The 12,500-nt window shown below is 39.4% G+C and overlaps 1 protein-coding gene across 2 annotated transcripts in view; it reads left to right on the forward strand.

The window, feature by feature from the left end:
- sema6a (sema domain, transmembrane domain (TM), and cytoplasmic domain, (semaphorin) 6A) overlaps window positions 1–6,592 on the forward strand; it is an 89,943-nt gene extending 83,351 nt beyond the window's left edge. The window contains exon 18 of one of the 2 annotated variants that reach the window (XM_079383301.1): window positions 3,924–6,592. In XM_079383301.1, coding sequence (XP_079239427.1) covers window positions 3,924–4,963 — 1,040 coding nt within the window. In that variant the 3' untranslated portion in view covers window positions 4,964–6,592. The remainder of the gene's footprint in view (window positions 1–3,923) is intronic. The other variant, XM_079383300.1, reaches the window with a different exon arrangement.
- The last annotated feature ends 5,908 nt before the right edge of the window (window positions 6,593–12,500 follow it).

Consider the following 12,500-nt stretch of genomic DNA (forward strand, 5'->3'; position numbering starts at 1 on the left):
AAACAATGTGTAATTAAATTACAGTTACAAAAGGGTGTTACATCTGAATATTTTCACACATACAGATATGATTGATTTCTTTCATAAATTGCAGTGACTGCTCTAAAATATGAGACACCGATGTTTCAGGACACATGCTTATCCAATAACGGTTGTATTTCCTATTTGGGTTTATGTATATGCTTTATTAAGATTTTTTTCCCAAGGCATTGTTAGATGCCAGTGTTTCCTGTCATAGCTATGCAAAGATTTGATTTCAAAGACAATATCATAACTACACAGCAAAAGTGTATTTTCTTACTCAGTGTTTTTGTCTTGTTTTCTAGTATAAATATCTAAACATTCCTGAATCAAGATGCATTTACTTGTGTATCACTACTGATCTATTGATTTAGCAGTTCAAACAACATGTTTTGCTTCTGTTTGATATTTTGCTGTGATATTTTCTCTAACTCTACAGGATGTACGTGAGCAGTTTCAAATTTGATCAAATAGAAATAACGAAATAAAAATACATTAGCACTGTCAAAAGATTGTAATAAATATCTTGTGTGTCAAACTGAATGTGACACTGATAGTGGAGCGTTTTTCAAAGAATCAAGACTCCAGACATCCAGCTAACAACTTTAGCTTATACAAACCTTAAATGGAGTCTGTTGTTCATGCACAATATTGATTTGTTTTTAGTGGAGTCATTGTAATAATTGCCATTTTAAGCATACTAATGATAATGCTGAATAATATCATGTGTTGTATCAGTTAATGGGAATATTTCAGAGATTTTCAAGTGTCCAAATCTAGTGTACATGCATGAGAACAATCTGAACAGCCCTGACGCGGTCCATCTGCAGCCCTCCGTTTCTCCTGGTTTTGTCCTTTTTATGGCTCTTTGAAGTTGAGTAACAGTGCATTAAGGTTAGAAAGGATCTTCAAAGGTTTTCTGAGTGCTGGCGGTGCTCTCCTCGTCTTCAATATGAAGAGCTTTTAACCTTCAGGAGATGTAGAAGAGTCTTCATCTGTGCTGGATCTCCAGCCAAACGAGTCCAGCTCTGCCGATCACGTCACGTGTCTCTAGCTGTGCTTGATTAATAAACATATGTGACCCTGGAGCACAAAAGCAGTCATAAATAACACGGATACACTGCAAAACATTATATTCTTACTCAGTGTTTGTCTTGTTTTCTAGTATAAATATCTAAACATTCTTGAATCAAGATGCATTTACTGTACAAGTAAAAAGATTTACTTGTTTTCTAAAAAAATAATAAAAATTTAGATCGTTTTTGCTTAAAACAAGCAAAACTATCTGCCAATGGACTAAGAAAATAATCTTAATTCAAAGGCTGAACAAGATTAAAAATTTTTTCATTGGTAGATATTTTTGCTTGCTTTAAGGAAAAACTAATAAAAAAATTTATATACATTTTTTAAGCAAACAAGACATAATATCTTGTCATTTTACTTGTCAAGTAAATGCATCTTGATTCAATTTTTTTTAGATATTTATACTAGAAAACAAGACAAAAACACTAAGTAAGAGAATAATTTTTTGCAGTGTGCATTTGTAGCAATAGCCAACAATACATTGTATGGGTCACAATCAAATTATCAAAATTATACATTTCTCTTTTATGACAAAAATCATTAGGATATTAAGATCTTGTTCCATGAAGATATTTAGTAAATCTCCTACCGTAAATATATCAAAACTTAATTTTTGATTAGTAATATGCATTGCTAAGAACTTAATTTGAACAACTTTAAAGGAGATTTTCTCAATATTTAGATTTTTTTGCTCCCTCAGATTCCAGATTTTCAAATAGTTGTATCTCAGCCAAATATTGTCCTATCCTAACAAACCATACATCAATGGAGAGATTATTTATTCATCTTCCAGATGATGTATACATCTCAATTTCCAAAAAAACTGAGGTTTTGTGCTCCAGGGTCACATATAAAACTAACTGCTCTGAAAATATTGTGGTACTTTTCATGAAAGAAGAGTCTTTCTGACATGAAAATGAATCCGGTAGAGCCGTGTTATTTCTCAAGACGCATGAAAGAGACGCTTTAAAACATCAAACAGGTGAGGAAGAGCGTCTCCTGAGAGGAAGAATGAGAGTGAAGTTAAAAAGAGAGAAGCACCCCTCAGATCTAAACACATGACGGTGTTTTGTCATCTTAGAGAGAGACTCCTTCAGAACATCCAGAGCTCTTCGTACAGCCCACATAAGAGCCACGAATATTCAAAACAATACGAGACTCCGAGTCCATTAAACATCTCTAAAATCTCGACCCACGCTAGCCGTGTGGTCTGTCTGTGTGTTAATGTGTGTGTGCTCCCCACTGAACAGCACTTCTGCCTCGTCTATTAGCTTTTATGAGTTTGCAACAATTGTAAAACATTGGATTTATTTGCCTCTGTGGAGATATAGCAGCACCTGTGTGTATTTTAAATGGCTGATCTGCTGAGGATTTTGTGGCTTGTGGTGTTTGGATGAGCTATTGAATAGATTAAGACATCTGCGCTGATGTGCTCACATTATTTAGCATTTCTCAATACAATAGTGCTGCGATCTCGCAGGACACCTCAATTTTATCTGTATCTATCCACTTTATTCTTCACGTAAAAATGGACGCGGCCATTCATAAATTTGATGGGTCTCGTTTCCAGCTATTTTCAGCTGTACAAAACCACTCATTTTGCTGCTTGATATTTATTGCAAATTGGTGTGTCTTACCATATTTTAGTGTATTATCTTAATTATGACCACTGGTTTGTAATGCAACGGTGTTATTCTTCTCGTTAATTCCCTATGAACCGGAAGTCTTACACATAGGCCTTCCGCGTTTAGGAATAAGGTGGATATTGCAGATTAATCCAGCAGTCCTGATTTTAAGCATGCATCGACATGCAAGTTTACTCGATTCACACAGTATGTGTTTTTGCTTTGAAAAATGAGTGGAATGGGGGAAATATGCAAGGTCTCAAGACGCGTTTTTAAAAAAGTTGAACTTATTTGAACTTGCGTGGCATGTTTTTAGAATGCTGTTTCCTCCAGAAGATGCTGCCATTATATGGGACACGTCCTGGCCAGGATTTCTGTATTTGAGGAGTTCAGATGCAAAAGCCTCTAATTGAGAATTTTTTTTCTAAAATGAGCATTTTTCTCAGGCGCCTGTAAGTTCAGTCATTTCACTTTAATGCCAATGAATAGGTTCTTTTCATTGCCATTAAAAACTGAACATAAACATAGGCGCCCGAGAAAAATGCTAATTTTAGAAGAACATTTTAAATGGCACTTAGAGGCTTTTGCATCTCAACTCTTCATTTGTCTCTGTTTTCCTGTTGTCATACTTGCTAAAGGTAATGATCGACCAATAACATGTAGGCATTGTACATAATCTACCAATCATGGAGCGTGAGAATATATATCACCCCTCAATATATACAATGGTTAGTGCAAGATATTGTAGGAACAAATTAAACAAGAACAACAGTGCAGAATACAGTATACATAGTACTGTTGTATACTATAGGAATGTATATCAGGAAATATGAATAATAAACATAAGTGTAACAGCATAAGATTATATGTTAGGTGTGTCTGTTTGACTTGATTTGCCAGTGCACAGATCAATTGTTGTAGACTGCAAAAAATTATTTTCTTACTTAGTATTTTTGTCTTGTTTTCTAGTATAAATATCTAAACTGGCAGTATCCTGGCAAGGATGTGTCCCGTAAAAATGTTGCGAACGCAACAATCAAACGTATCCATCTAGTGTGTGTTTGAATAGAAAAAAACTACAGAAAAGCAGTGCAATGGAAAAATGCATTCTGTGTGAACGGCCCTAGTTTTGCATTCTACATGAACTTTGGAAATGGTGTCGTTTAGTAACACACTGTGATTCTCTGTTTGCAGGGGTGATCCGCGAGACGTACCACCGAGACCGCGATCAGATGGTTCCCGTCACGCTCCTGGCCATCGCCGTCATCCTCGCCTTCGTCATGGGTGCCATCTTCTCCGGCATCGTAGTCTATTGTGTGTGTGACCACCACCGCCGGCGCGACTTCGAGCTGCCCGGCCGTAAAGACAAGGACTCGGTCCAGTCCCGACGGGGCTCCATGAACAGCGTCACCAAGCTGACGGGGCTCTTCGAGATGCAAGCCAAGGACGGCCGGCCGGAAGCCATTCTGACCCCTCTCATGCACAACGGCCGCTTGGCCAACGGAAAGATGCTTATCAAAGCCGACCAGCACTTAGATCTGACCGCTCTGCCCACGCCCGAATCCACTCCCATGCAGCCCCGGCGCAAACCCAGCCGAGGCAGCCGCGAATGGGAGCGCAACCAGAACCTGATCAACGCCTGCACCAAAGACTTGCCCTCCATGGGCTCTCCGGTCATCCCCACAGATTTGCCGCTGCGGGCATCTCCGGGCCACATCCCAAGCGTGGTGGTGCTGCCTTTGCCCCAACACCAGCATGAGTATGTAGAACAACCTCACCGCGGAGAGCTCGCCGATGACCAGGCATCCACTCTGGAATACAAGTCCCTCAGGAGCCCGGATAGCGAGAGAGCACCTCCAAGAGTCCCCCAGCGAGAGGCATCTCTGGGCCCCATGGTTCCTCAGATGGGCAAGAGGCTAGAAGTGCATTCGTCTGTCTACGGTCGTGGCTATCCCATGAGCTCGGGCCTAAAGAAACAGCACAACACCAACTCATCCAACTCATCCCACATGTCCAGGAACCACAGTTTCCGTGTGGAGACACCTCCTCCGCCGGCTCCGCAGCGGGTGGACTCCATGCATGTCACCTCTCCGCCGCCGATCCTCGGTCTGTCGCGCCATCCCAGCCTGAGTTCATACGGCTCTCTCTCCAGGCATCTCAAGCCTGACGTTCCTCCTAAACCCAATCTGGTGTCCCTTTCCACGAAAGCCAAGTCCGGAGACTCCTGCACATAATCGGGCGGGATGAGAGACGGGGAATGTGAAAGTGCGTCTGCTTTGTACAGCTGTGTGTACAGGAAATGCAACTCACTTTTCTTTTGTTTGTTTTGTATATTTTGTAATACATGTGGAGCTCAGGCTGATGCGTCTCTGTTCCCGGAGGATGCAAAAGGAGGAACTCCGGGCTTTATTGTTGCCAAAAGCACACCGGGAACGGGTGCAGACGCTACGAGAGACGCCACGGTTATCAAGCACTTGGACGCACCGTCCGGAGACGAAGCTGGAGTTTACAATGAAAAACTGTGAAAAGCTACCGCCTGGACAAAGCAATCGAGTTCTGCCTTCGCGCAAGAGTTGAACACGTCTACTGAAAACATCGACTGAATAACACGTGACTGTTAATACTAATAGCGGGTTGTATTTATTTTTAATAAAGTGCTTTTGCAGAGAGAGAGCGTCTCTTTTAGGCTCGACTGAGACGGGAACGATCGTTTTAATTTGAATTAATCTATTTAAAGTCATTAAACTGGAGCCAGTACTTCTGTCCACTAACTCTTGCTAAGCAAAGTCAGAGACGACTCCGGAAGCCTGGAATATTTCTCGAGCCGTGCCAGAGGGGCTTGTGGGTAGAGCTTACAGCCCACAGACAGGAACTCCTCGATCTCACCTCTTCATAGAAAGTCCATCCGAGTGCCATTCTCGCCGCACTCAAGACGCTTTCAGACGGACGTTTTCCTCTCATTCATGTCCAAACAACCCTGTTTTTCTCCTTCCACCTGTAAATTTGTGCCTTACACCCGAGTAGTGAAGCGTTTGTTAGCTGTTAACTGTCGTAGTTCTTATGATGACGTTTGTTTCCCTTGTTTGATTATAAAAAAGAAACAAAAAAACACGTAATTGAAGAATGTAGGTGTTGTCGTCGACTCTGGTCCCTTTGCTAACCACAAATGGCTTTGTGCTTGATTTCTGATTGTGCCAATGAATCGTCGAGTCGGCCCTCTCATTGTGCTGGAAGAATGTCTGATTTTGTTTTCCTTTGTCCTTTTTTACTTTCACAAAGTCAAGATGATGTTTTACACTGTTTGTAGATGACTTGTTGTGTTTCGGGCTGCTTCAAGGCAATAAGAGAAAAACACACAAACGAATCGGATATGACGTTTCTCCCAAACACACACACACACAAGCTTTCTAATGTACATGATCAAACACAGTTTTTAGACAGTGAATACAGGCTGGCTCCTGTGTAGATATGCACTCCAATAATATTAGGAAACAGATTAATGTTTTCAATGTTTGTGACAGATTCCGATTAATATAATTTTCTAGCTCTATGGTTGTGATGTAATACGAGGGATTGTTATTTAACTATTTTGACACACGTTCAGGAATCTAGTTTTGGCTTTGTAGATGTTGAATTCACCCAGTTCTCTGAATCGATCCGCTCCGGCAGTAGCGAACGGAGCTCGAGGTTCCCAAGCTGGTGCCTTTCTAGACGCCACTAGACTCTGGAAGTGGAGTTTGTACTCTTGTATGATATGGTTTTGTCACCGGCCCTCTCCCACATCTGATTCACAGCTAAATATATGTTGTAAAGAAATTCTCTAATAAATGGAAAGTAATAAAAACATTTCAGATTCTTGTCACAGAGCTTGTGTTTTTTGTGAAAGTGAGACAAACGTCTTCATGCCTCGATGAGTGCTTTAGGTAAGCGTCGTCACATGAGGGTTTGGCACCTCCGCAGCAAAGACGCGATTGTTTGGCGTCTCTAACCATGAATAAATACGCCGATAAGAATCGCTCTGGAGCCCCGTGTGGCCCTTCCAGACGCCCGTCTTCAGACGCGATGACAGATTAAATGTTTTTGGAGCATTAAAGGTCTCAGGTGTCCTGTGCCTTTGCCTCAACATGCTCTGTTTGCTCAAGACTCTTGTCTTCACTGTTAGTGAACTTGGTTACTAACTACCCGCTTTGTGTTCTGTAAACAGAGCCTGAATCAGCTGAGATCCACACAATGGCTTTGACCTCCAGAACTCGATTGTTGCGATGCAGATCTGAGCGAACGCCGCTGATTCACAGTCTGAACCTCCAGCATCTGATATCTGCTAATGACCATTTCTGCCGCTGTCGTACTCATTTCACTCGTGTAGTTGAATAAAGCAGCCGTTTAATTGACGTCAGTGTATAACTAATACTGGAGTCAAACCTCAGAGGATCCTGAATAAATCACATTTACTTCCTTTTGAACCCTACAAGCGCTGTATGATGTGAACCTGTCACAGAGAGAATAAGTCAGTGCCTTGTAATAAATCACATTCATAACCCGTGACCTTTCACTCTCAAGATGTTTCACTGCAATCCCTGTTCATATTTTCATTGCAATAAAAGTCAGATTTTAGACACATGGACGCTACAGGCAAACCATTGTGTGTTTATGCACTGGTCAGTGTTGTGATTTGGGGCTTTTCATAACATGTTTGTTTCAGACTAGTGAAAAGAAAATATGTAAAATACACATTTGAGTGTTCATTTGAATTCCAATCCATATCTTTTAAAGAGTTTTTTTCTCTTACAAACACCAAACTACTTCATTTTATTCCTCTCTATGTTCTGAACGTTTGTTCATATTTCATTCACACTGATTTGTACAACATTTCACTCCTAAAAACATGGTGAAAATGTTTATTTTCTGTCTGTTGACAGTATTTTTATTTATTTATGGAGTGATAAAAAGTGAAATCCAAAATCCCCTTTGGAAAAACCTTTTAACTGTCAACAAAATCAAAAAGTTTTGAGCCTGGCTTTATCCAATCTTCAGACATTAATGTGCTGGTAATGTATGCAAATTATTGCAAAATCTACATTTGCATTGACCCTGGACCACAAAAACCAGTCATAAGTATACAGTCTATTTATACATAATCCGAAAGCTGAATAAATAATCTCTCCATTGATGTATGGTTTGTTAGGATCGGACAATATTTGTCTGAGATGCAACTATTAGAAAATCTGGAATCTGAGGGAGCAAAAAAATCTAAATATTGAGAAAATCTCCTTTAAAGTTGTTCAAATGAAGTTCTTAGCAATGCATATTACTAATCAAAAATGAAGTTTTGATATATTTATGGTAGGAAATTTACTAAATATCTTCATGGAACATGATCTTAATATCCTAATGATTTTTGTCATAAAAGAGAAATGTATAATTGTGATCCATACAATGTATTGTTGGCTATTGCTACAAATATACCTGTGTTACTCATGACTGCTTTTGTGCTGCAGGGACACAGTTATGCATTTGGCAGATGCTTTTATCCAAAGCGCCTCACATTGCATTCAGGTTATATAGTTGATCAGTAAATGCATTCCCTGGGAATCGAACCAATGACCTTGCCATTGCTTTCACCACAATCTAATATTTGAGTTACAGCAATATTTGATTAGATAATGCCTCATTTCCATATTTAAACATAAAATTTAAAAAAAAATTATAATTACAATGAATGTAATTGGAGATCTGTTATAGTGTTCAGTCTGTGCTGATGGTGTCAGTAGTTCATCACACACTTTCATGAGACTCTGACTGTAACTCAACCATACAGTAATGATGAAGATCAGCACCAGACTCTATAAATGAACGAGTGAAAGCATTCAGACATGTTTACATCTAAAATGAGCAGTTTTCCAGACCATGTGATGTTCAGACCTCCGGCGTGGAGTAAATCCCTGGACCGCGGCGATGGAGGGATGTAAGCCACGGCGCTCGGGGATAAAGCGGCTGGCACCGGGATCAAAACGAGATGCTCTACTTTGCCTCGGCTTGTAAAACTCTCAGGCATAAAGAGCGTGAAGCTGCTTGAGAAGCGTGAGTTTGCTGAAGTGATACGAGCCGCTCAAATCCCTCCAACCACAACAAAGCCAGACCCTGTGAGCCTGTGTGAACGCGTTTGAGACGTGTTTCTGAGCTCTCAGTCGTGTTTCAGAGAGCAGATCGTCTGTGACAGGCAGCAGAGTTTCTGCTGAAGGTCGTGACCTCGTCTCCTGAAGGAAGCTCGCTTTGAGTCCGCCGTGTTTTATCCCAGAATGCTTCATCTCTGCTGCCAGAAACCAGCCGTTCTCAAATGTTTTATCAGTCTGTCCCAGCTAACAGGGAACATTTTTAAAGTTATATAACTGTTAAATAACATTCTTAAAGTAATGTTTATGGAATGCACTTATAACTGAAATTTGACATTCTCAAAGATGAGAGAAAATATTCTTAGATCAATATTTTCTGAACATCCTTTTGATGTTGTTTGTACTTGAAAATTTTTCATAACCTTTAAAATGTTCAGATTTCTTGTTGTGATTAGAACGTTATTTAATGTTCTTATAATATAAAAAATAAATGTTCAAATAATGTTATATTTGGAGTGAAAATAAAGTTATGAGAACAATTAAGAAACATTTTTGTAACCTTTAAATAACTGTATAATCACAATTAAACTGGGCATTTTAATATTCTTAGAATATTATGAAATAATAATGCTATAATTTTGGATCAAAATAAAGTTAGTAGAATGTTGCAAGAAACATTTTTTGTAACCTTTAACATTTTTATCACAACAAAATCTGGACATTTTAAAATAATGTTCCTTACAAAATTCTTATAACCTAAATTTGTTAAACCGTTTATTTTTATTTATTTTGAAGTTGCCCTGAGATTTTAAGCTAATATTTAAATAATTTATCAACACGTTCCCAGTTCTCTTATTTCATTTAATGGTCACATGGCATGCAGATAAACAAAGAAATATTTCATTTTTTATTGTTTCTGTTTTAGAATTATTTTACATGTACATCTTTTTGATTTCATTCATTATTAGCTGATCAATTATTAGGAAGCTGATCAAAATGAGGAAGATTAGGAGAACATGAGGCGATTCTCAGGTGTGTGAGGCTCAGACTCAGAGCGGTGTTTGTCTCAGAGATCCGCAGGGATCAGATGCGCTGGAGGACAGACTCGCTCCTCTTAAGAACTCATTTCAGCTCGAGCTGAAGGTCAGATGGATTTTCTGTCTCCGAGGAAATGATTTCCAGAGCGGCGGCGTTGAATCCTGTTAACAGCAGCACTTCAGAATGAGTGATTCCGTCATTGAACATGAGAGGACACGGCCTAACGACTCCATGCTTGATTACTGAGCTTAATTAACACATTTACAGGATCAGTTATATTACTGTTCCTATTCTAAAGCATTAATGATTCATCTGACATACATAGACGTGTATATATGTGACTGCAAAACCAGTCATAAGGGTCAATTACTGAAATTGAGATGTATACATCATCTGAAAGCTGAATAAATAATCTTTCCATTGATGTATGGTTTGTTATGATAGGACAATATTTGTCTGAGATACAACTATTAGAAAATCTGGAATCTGAGGGAGCAAAAAAATCTAAATATTGAGAAAATCTCCTTTAAAGTTGTTCAAATGAAGCTCTTAGCAATGCATATTACTAATCAGAAATGAAGTTTTGATATATTTATGGTAGGAAATTTACTAAATATCTTCATGGAACATGATCTTAATATCCTAATGATTTTTGTCATAAAAGAGAAATGTATAATTTTGATCCATACAATGTATTGTTGGCTATTGCTACAAATATACCTGTGCTACTCATGACTGCTTTTGTGCTGCAGGGTCACATGTGTATAAACCAAATATGATTTTACATATGAATAGATGTTCATATAATGCTCAGCATTTGATTTCAGTGAAAGTCTCATCTCATTGACAAAGGTCAGAGGTCAGGCGCTCATTCATGACACTGAGGATCCCCGGAGAGGAAGTGATGTCACAGCTGATGTGTGTGTGTGTGTGTGTGTGTGTGTGTTCTGTATGTAGGTTAGTGAAGCTGAAAAAAGAGCAGCAACAGCAGCTTCATCCATAATAAACAAGCTCCTCCCCCTCCATCCCAGGTGTCCTACAGCTGTGACACAATTTGCATACGGCCCCACCCATCTTCATAATTATGCTGAAAATGCAGGGAGGAGAAAATACACACACACACACACAGATATGTTCCTTCACCTTGAGAAGATCCTCATCCTGCAGTGCAAACATCTCGACTGAAGGTCTTTGAGTAGATTTGAGACACAAAAACCATCTGATCTGTGATTCCTGCATCCAAACACAATCAACTCTCAAGTCAACTTCATTTTTAGCACTTTATACAGATTGTGTCAGATCGGCTTGACAGAGATCAACAGGAAAATAACAGAATCAATGATGGAAACTCAACTCTGTTTCACTTCAGATTGGGCTCTAAAAGACAATTCAGTTGAGTTTTGATTCAGTTCAGATTGCATTTCATTTGAATGATTTCTTCTTCTCTCAGGTTATTTCATTTGTTGATCTTGCATTGGTGTCGATCGTCCACAAGCTAAAGGAGACTGTAGAGTTTTTAAAAAAGCATGAGTGAAAAACAATCAGTTGTTTTAAATGAAAACTAGTAATCAAAGAGTCTGATGGGAGTTTAACCTTTACCAAATCTAATTAGCAGGTGTTTAAGGAACAATATTACAAAATATAGGCTTTAATTTCTATTAGTAATGTCTCTGATTTGAGGCAGAATTACTAAGCCTATTGTGACGATTATTTAAAGTAGTTAAAGTTGAACTTCACACACACAACCTGTAAATGAATATAGATTAATATGGTTAAGTCAGTGTTAGTGAATAATGATCATGTGTGTGTGTGTGTGGTGTGTGTGTGTGTGTGTGTGTGTGTGTGTGTGAGCGGCTGAAGGGTCATTGTGAAGCTCCTCAGTGATCTCAGTGTTTGGATGAAGACGTCTCCAGTGTCTTGGAGTGAACGGCTCGTCCTCCATTCTTCACAAACACTGGCTCTTTCTGTCTGGCTCTGCACTCAATTCTTTCTCTCTTCTCGTTTGGTTTATGCTGCTCTTGCCCTCGAGTCGCATCTGCGGAGAGCATCAAGAGGCGCATTCACATGAACCCGGCGTGTGCTCGGCCGCCATTGTTTTAGCAAGTTTATGACCTCAAAGTGCTTGCAGACAGGATTGTACCATCGAATAACAGACCGTCAGCACTGAACGTGCATCATCAAGGCATTAAAGGGGACATGACATCAGAAATCAACGTGTAATCTGGTTTTGTGGTGATTGTAATCTGGTTTTGTGGTGATTGTAATCTGGTTTTGCGGTGATTGTAATCTGGTTTTGCGGTGATGTAATCTGGTTTTGCGGTGATGTAATCTGGTTTTGCGGTGATTGTAATCTGGTTTTGCGGTGATGTAATCTGGTTTTGCGGTGAGGTGATTGTAATCTGGTTTTGCGGTGAGGTGATTGTAATCTGGTTTTGCGGTGATGTAATCTGGTTTTGCGGTGATGTAATCTGGTTTTGCGGTGATTGTAATCTGGTTTTGCGGTGATTGTAATCTGGTTTTGCGGTGATGTAATCTGGTTTTGCGGTGATTGTAATCTGGTTTTGCGGTGATGTAATCTGGTTTTGCGGTGAGGTGATTGTAATCTGGTTTTGCGGTGAGG

The sequence above is a fragment of the Barbus barbus genome (assembly GCF_936440315.1).
Source record: "Barbus barbus genome assembly, chromosome: 28".
NCBI lineage: Eukaryota > Metazoa > Chordata > Actinopteri > Cypriniformes > Cyprinidae > Barbus > Barbus barbus.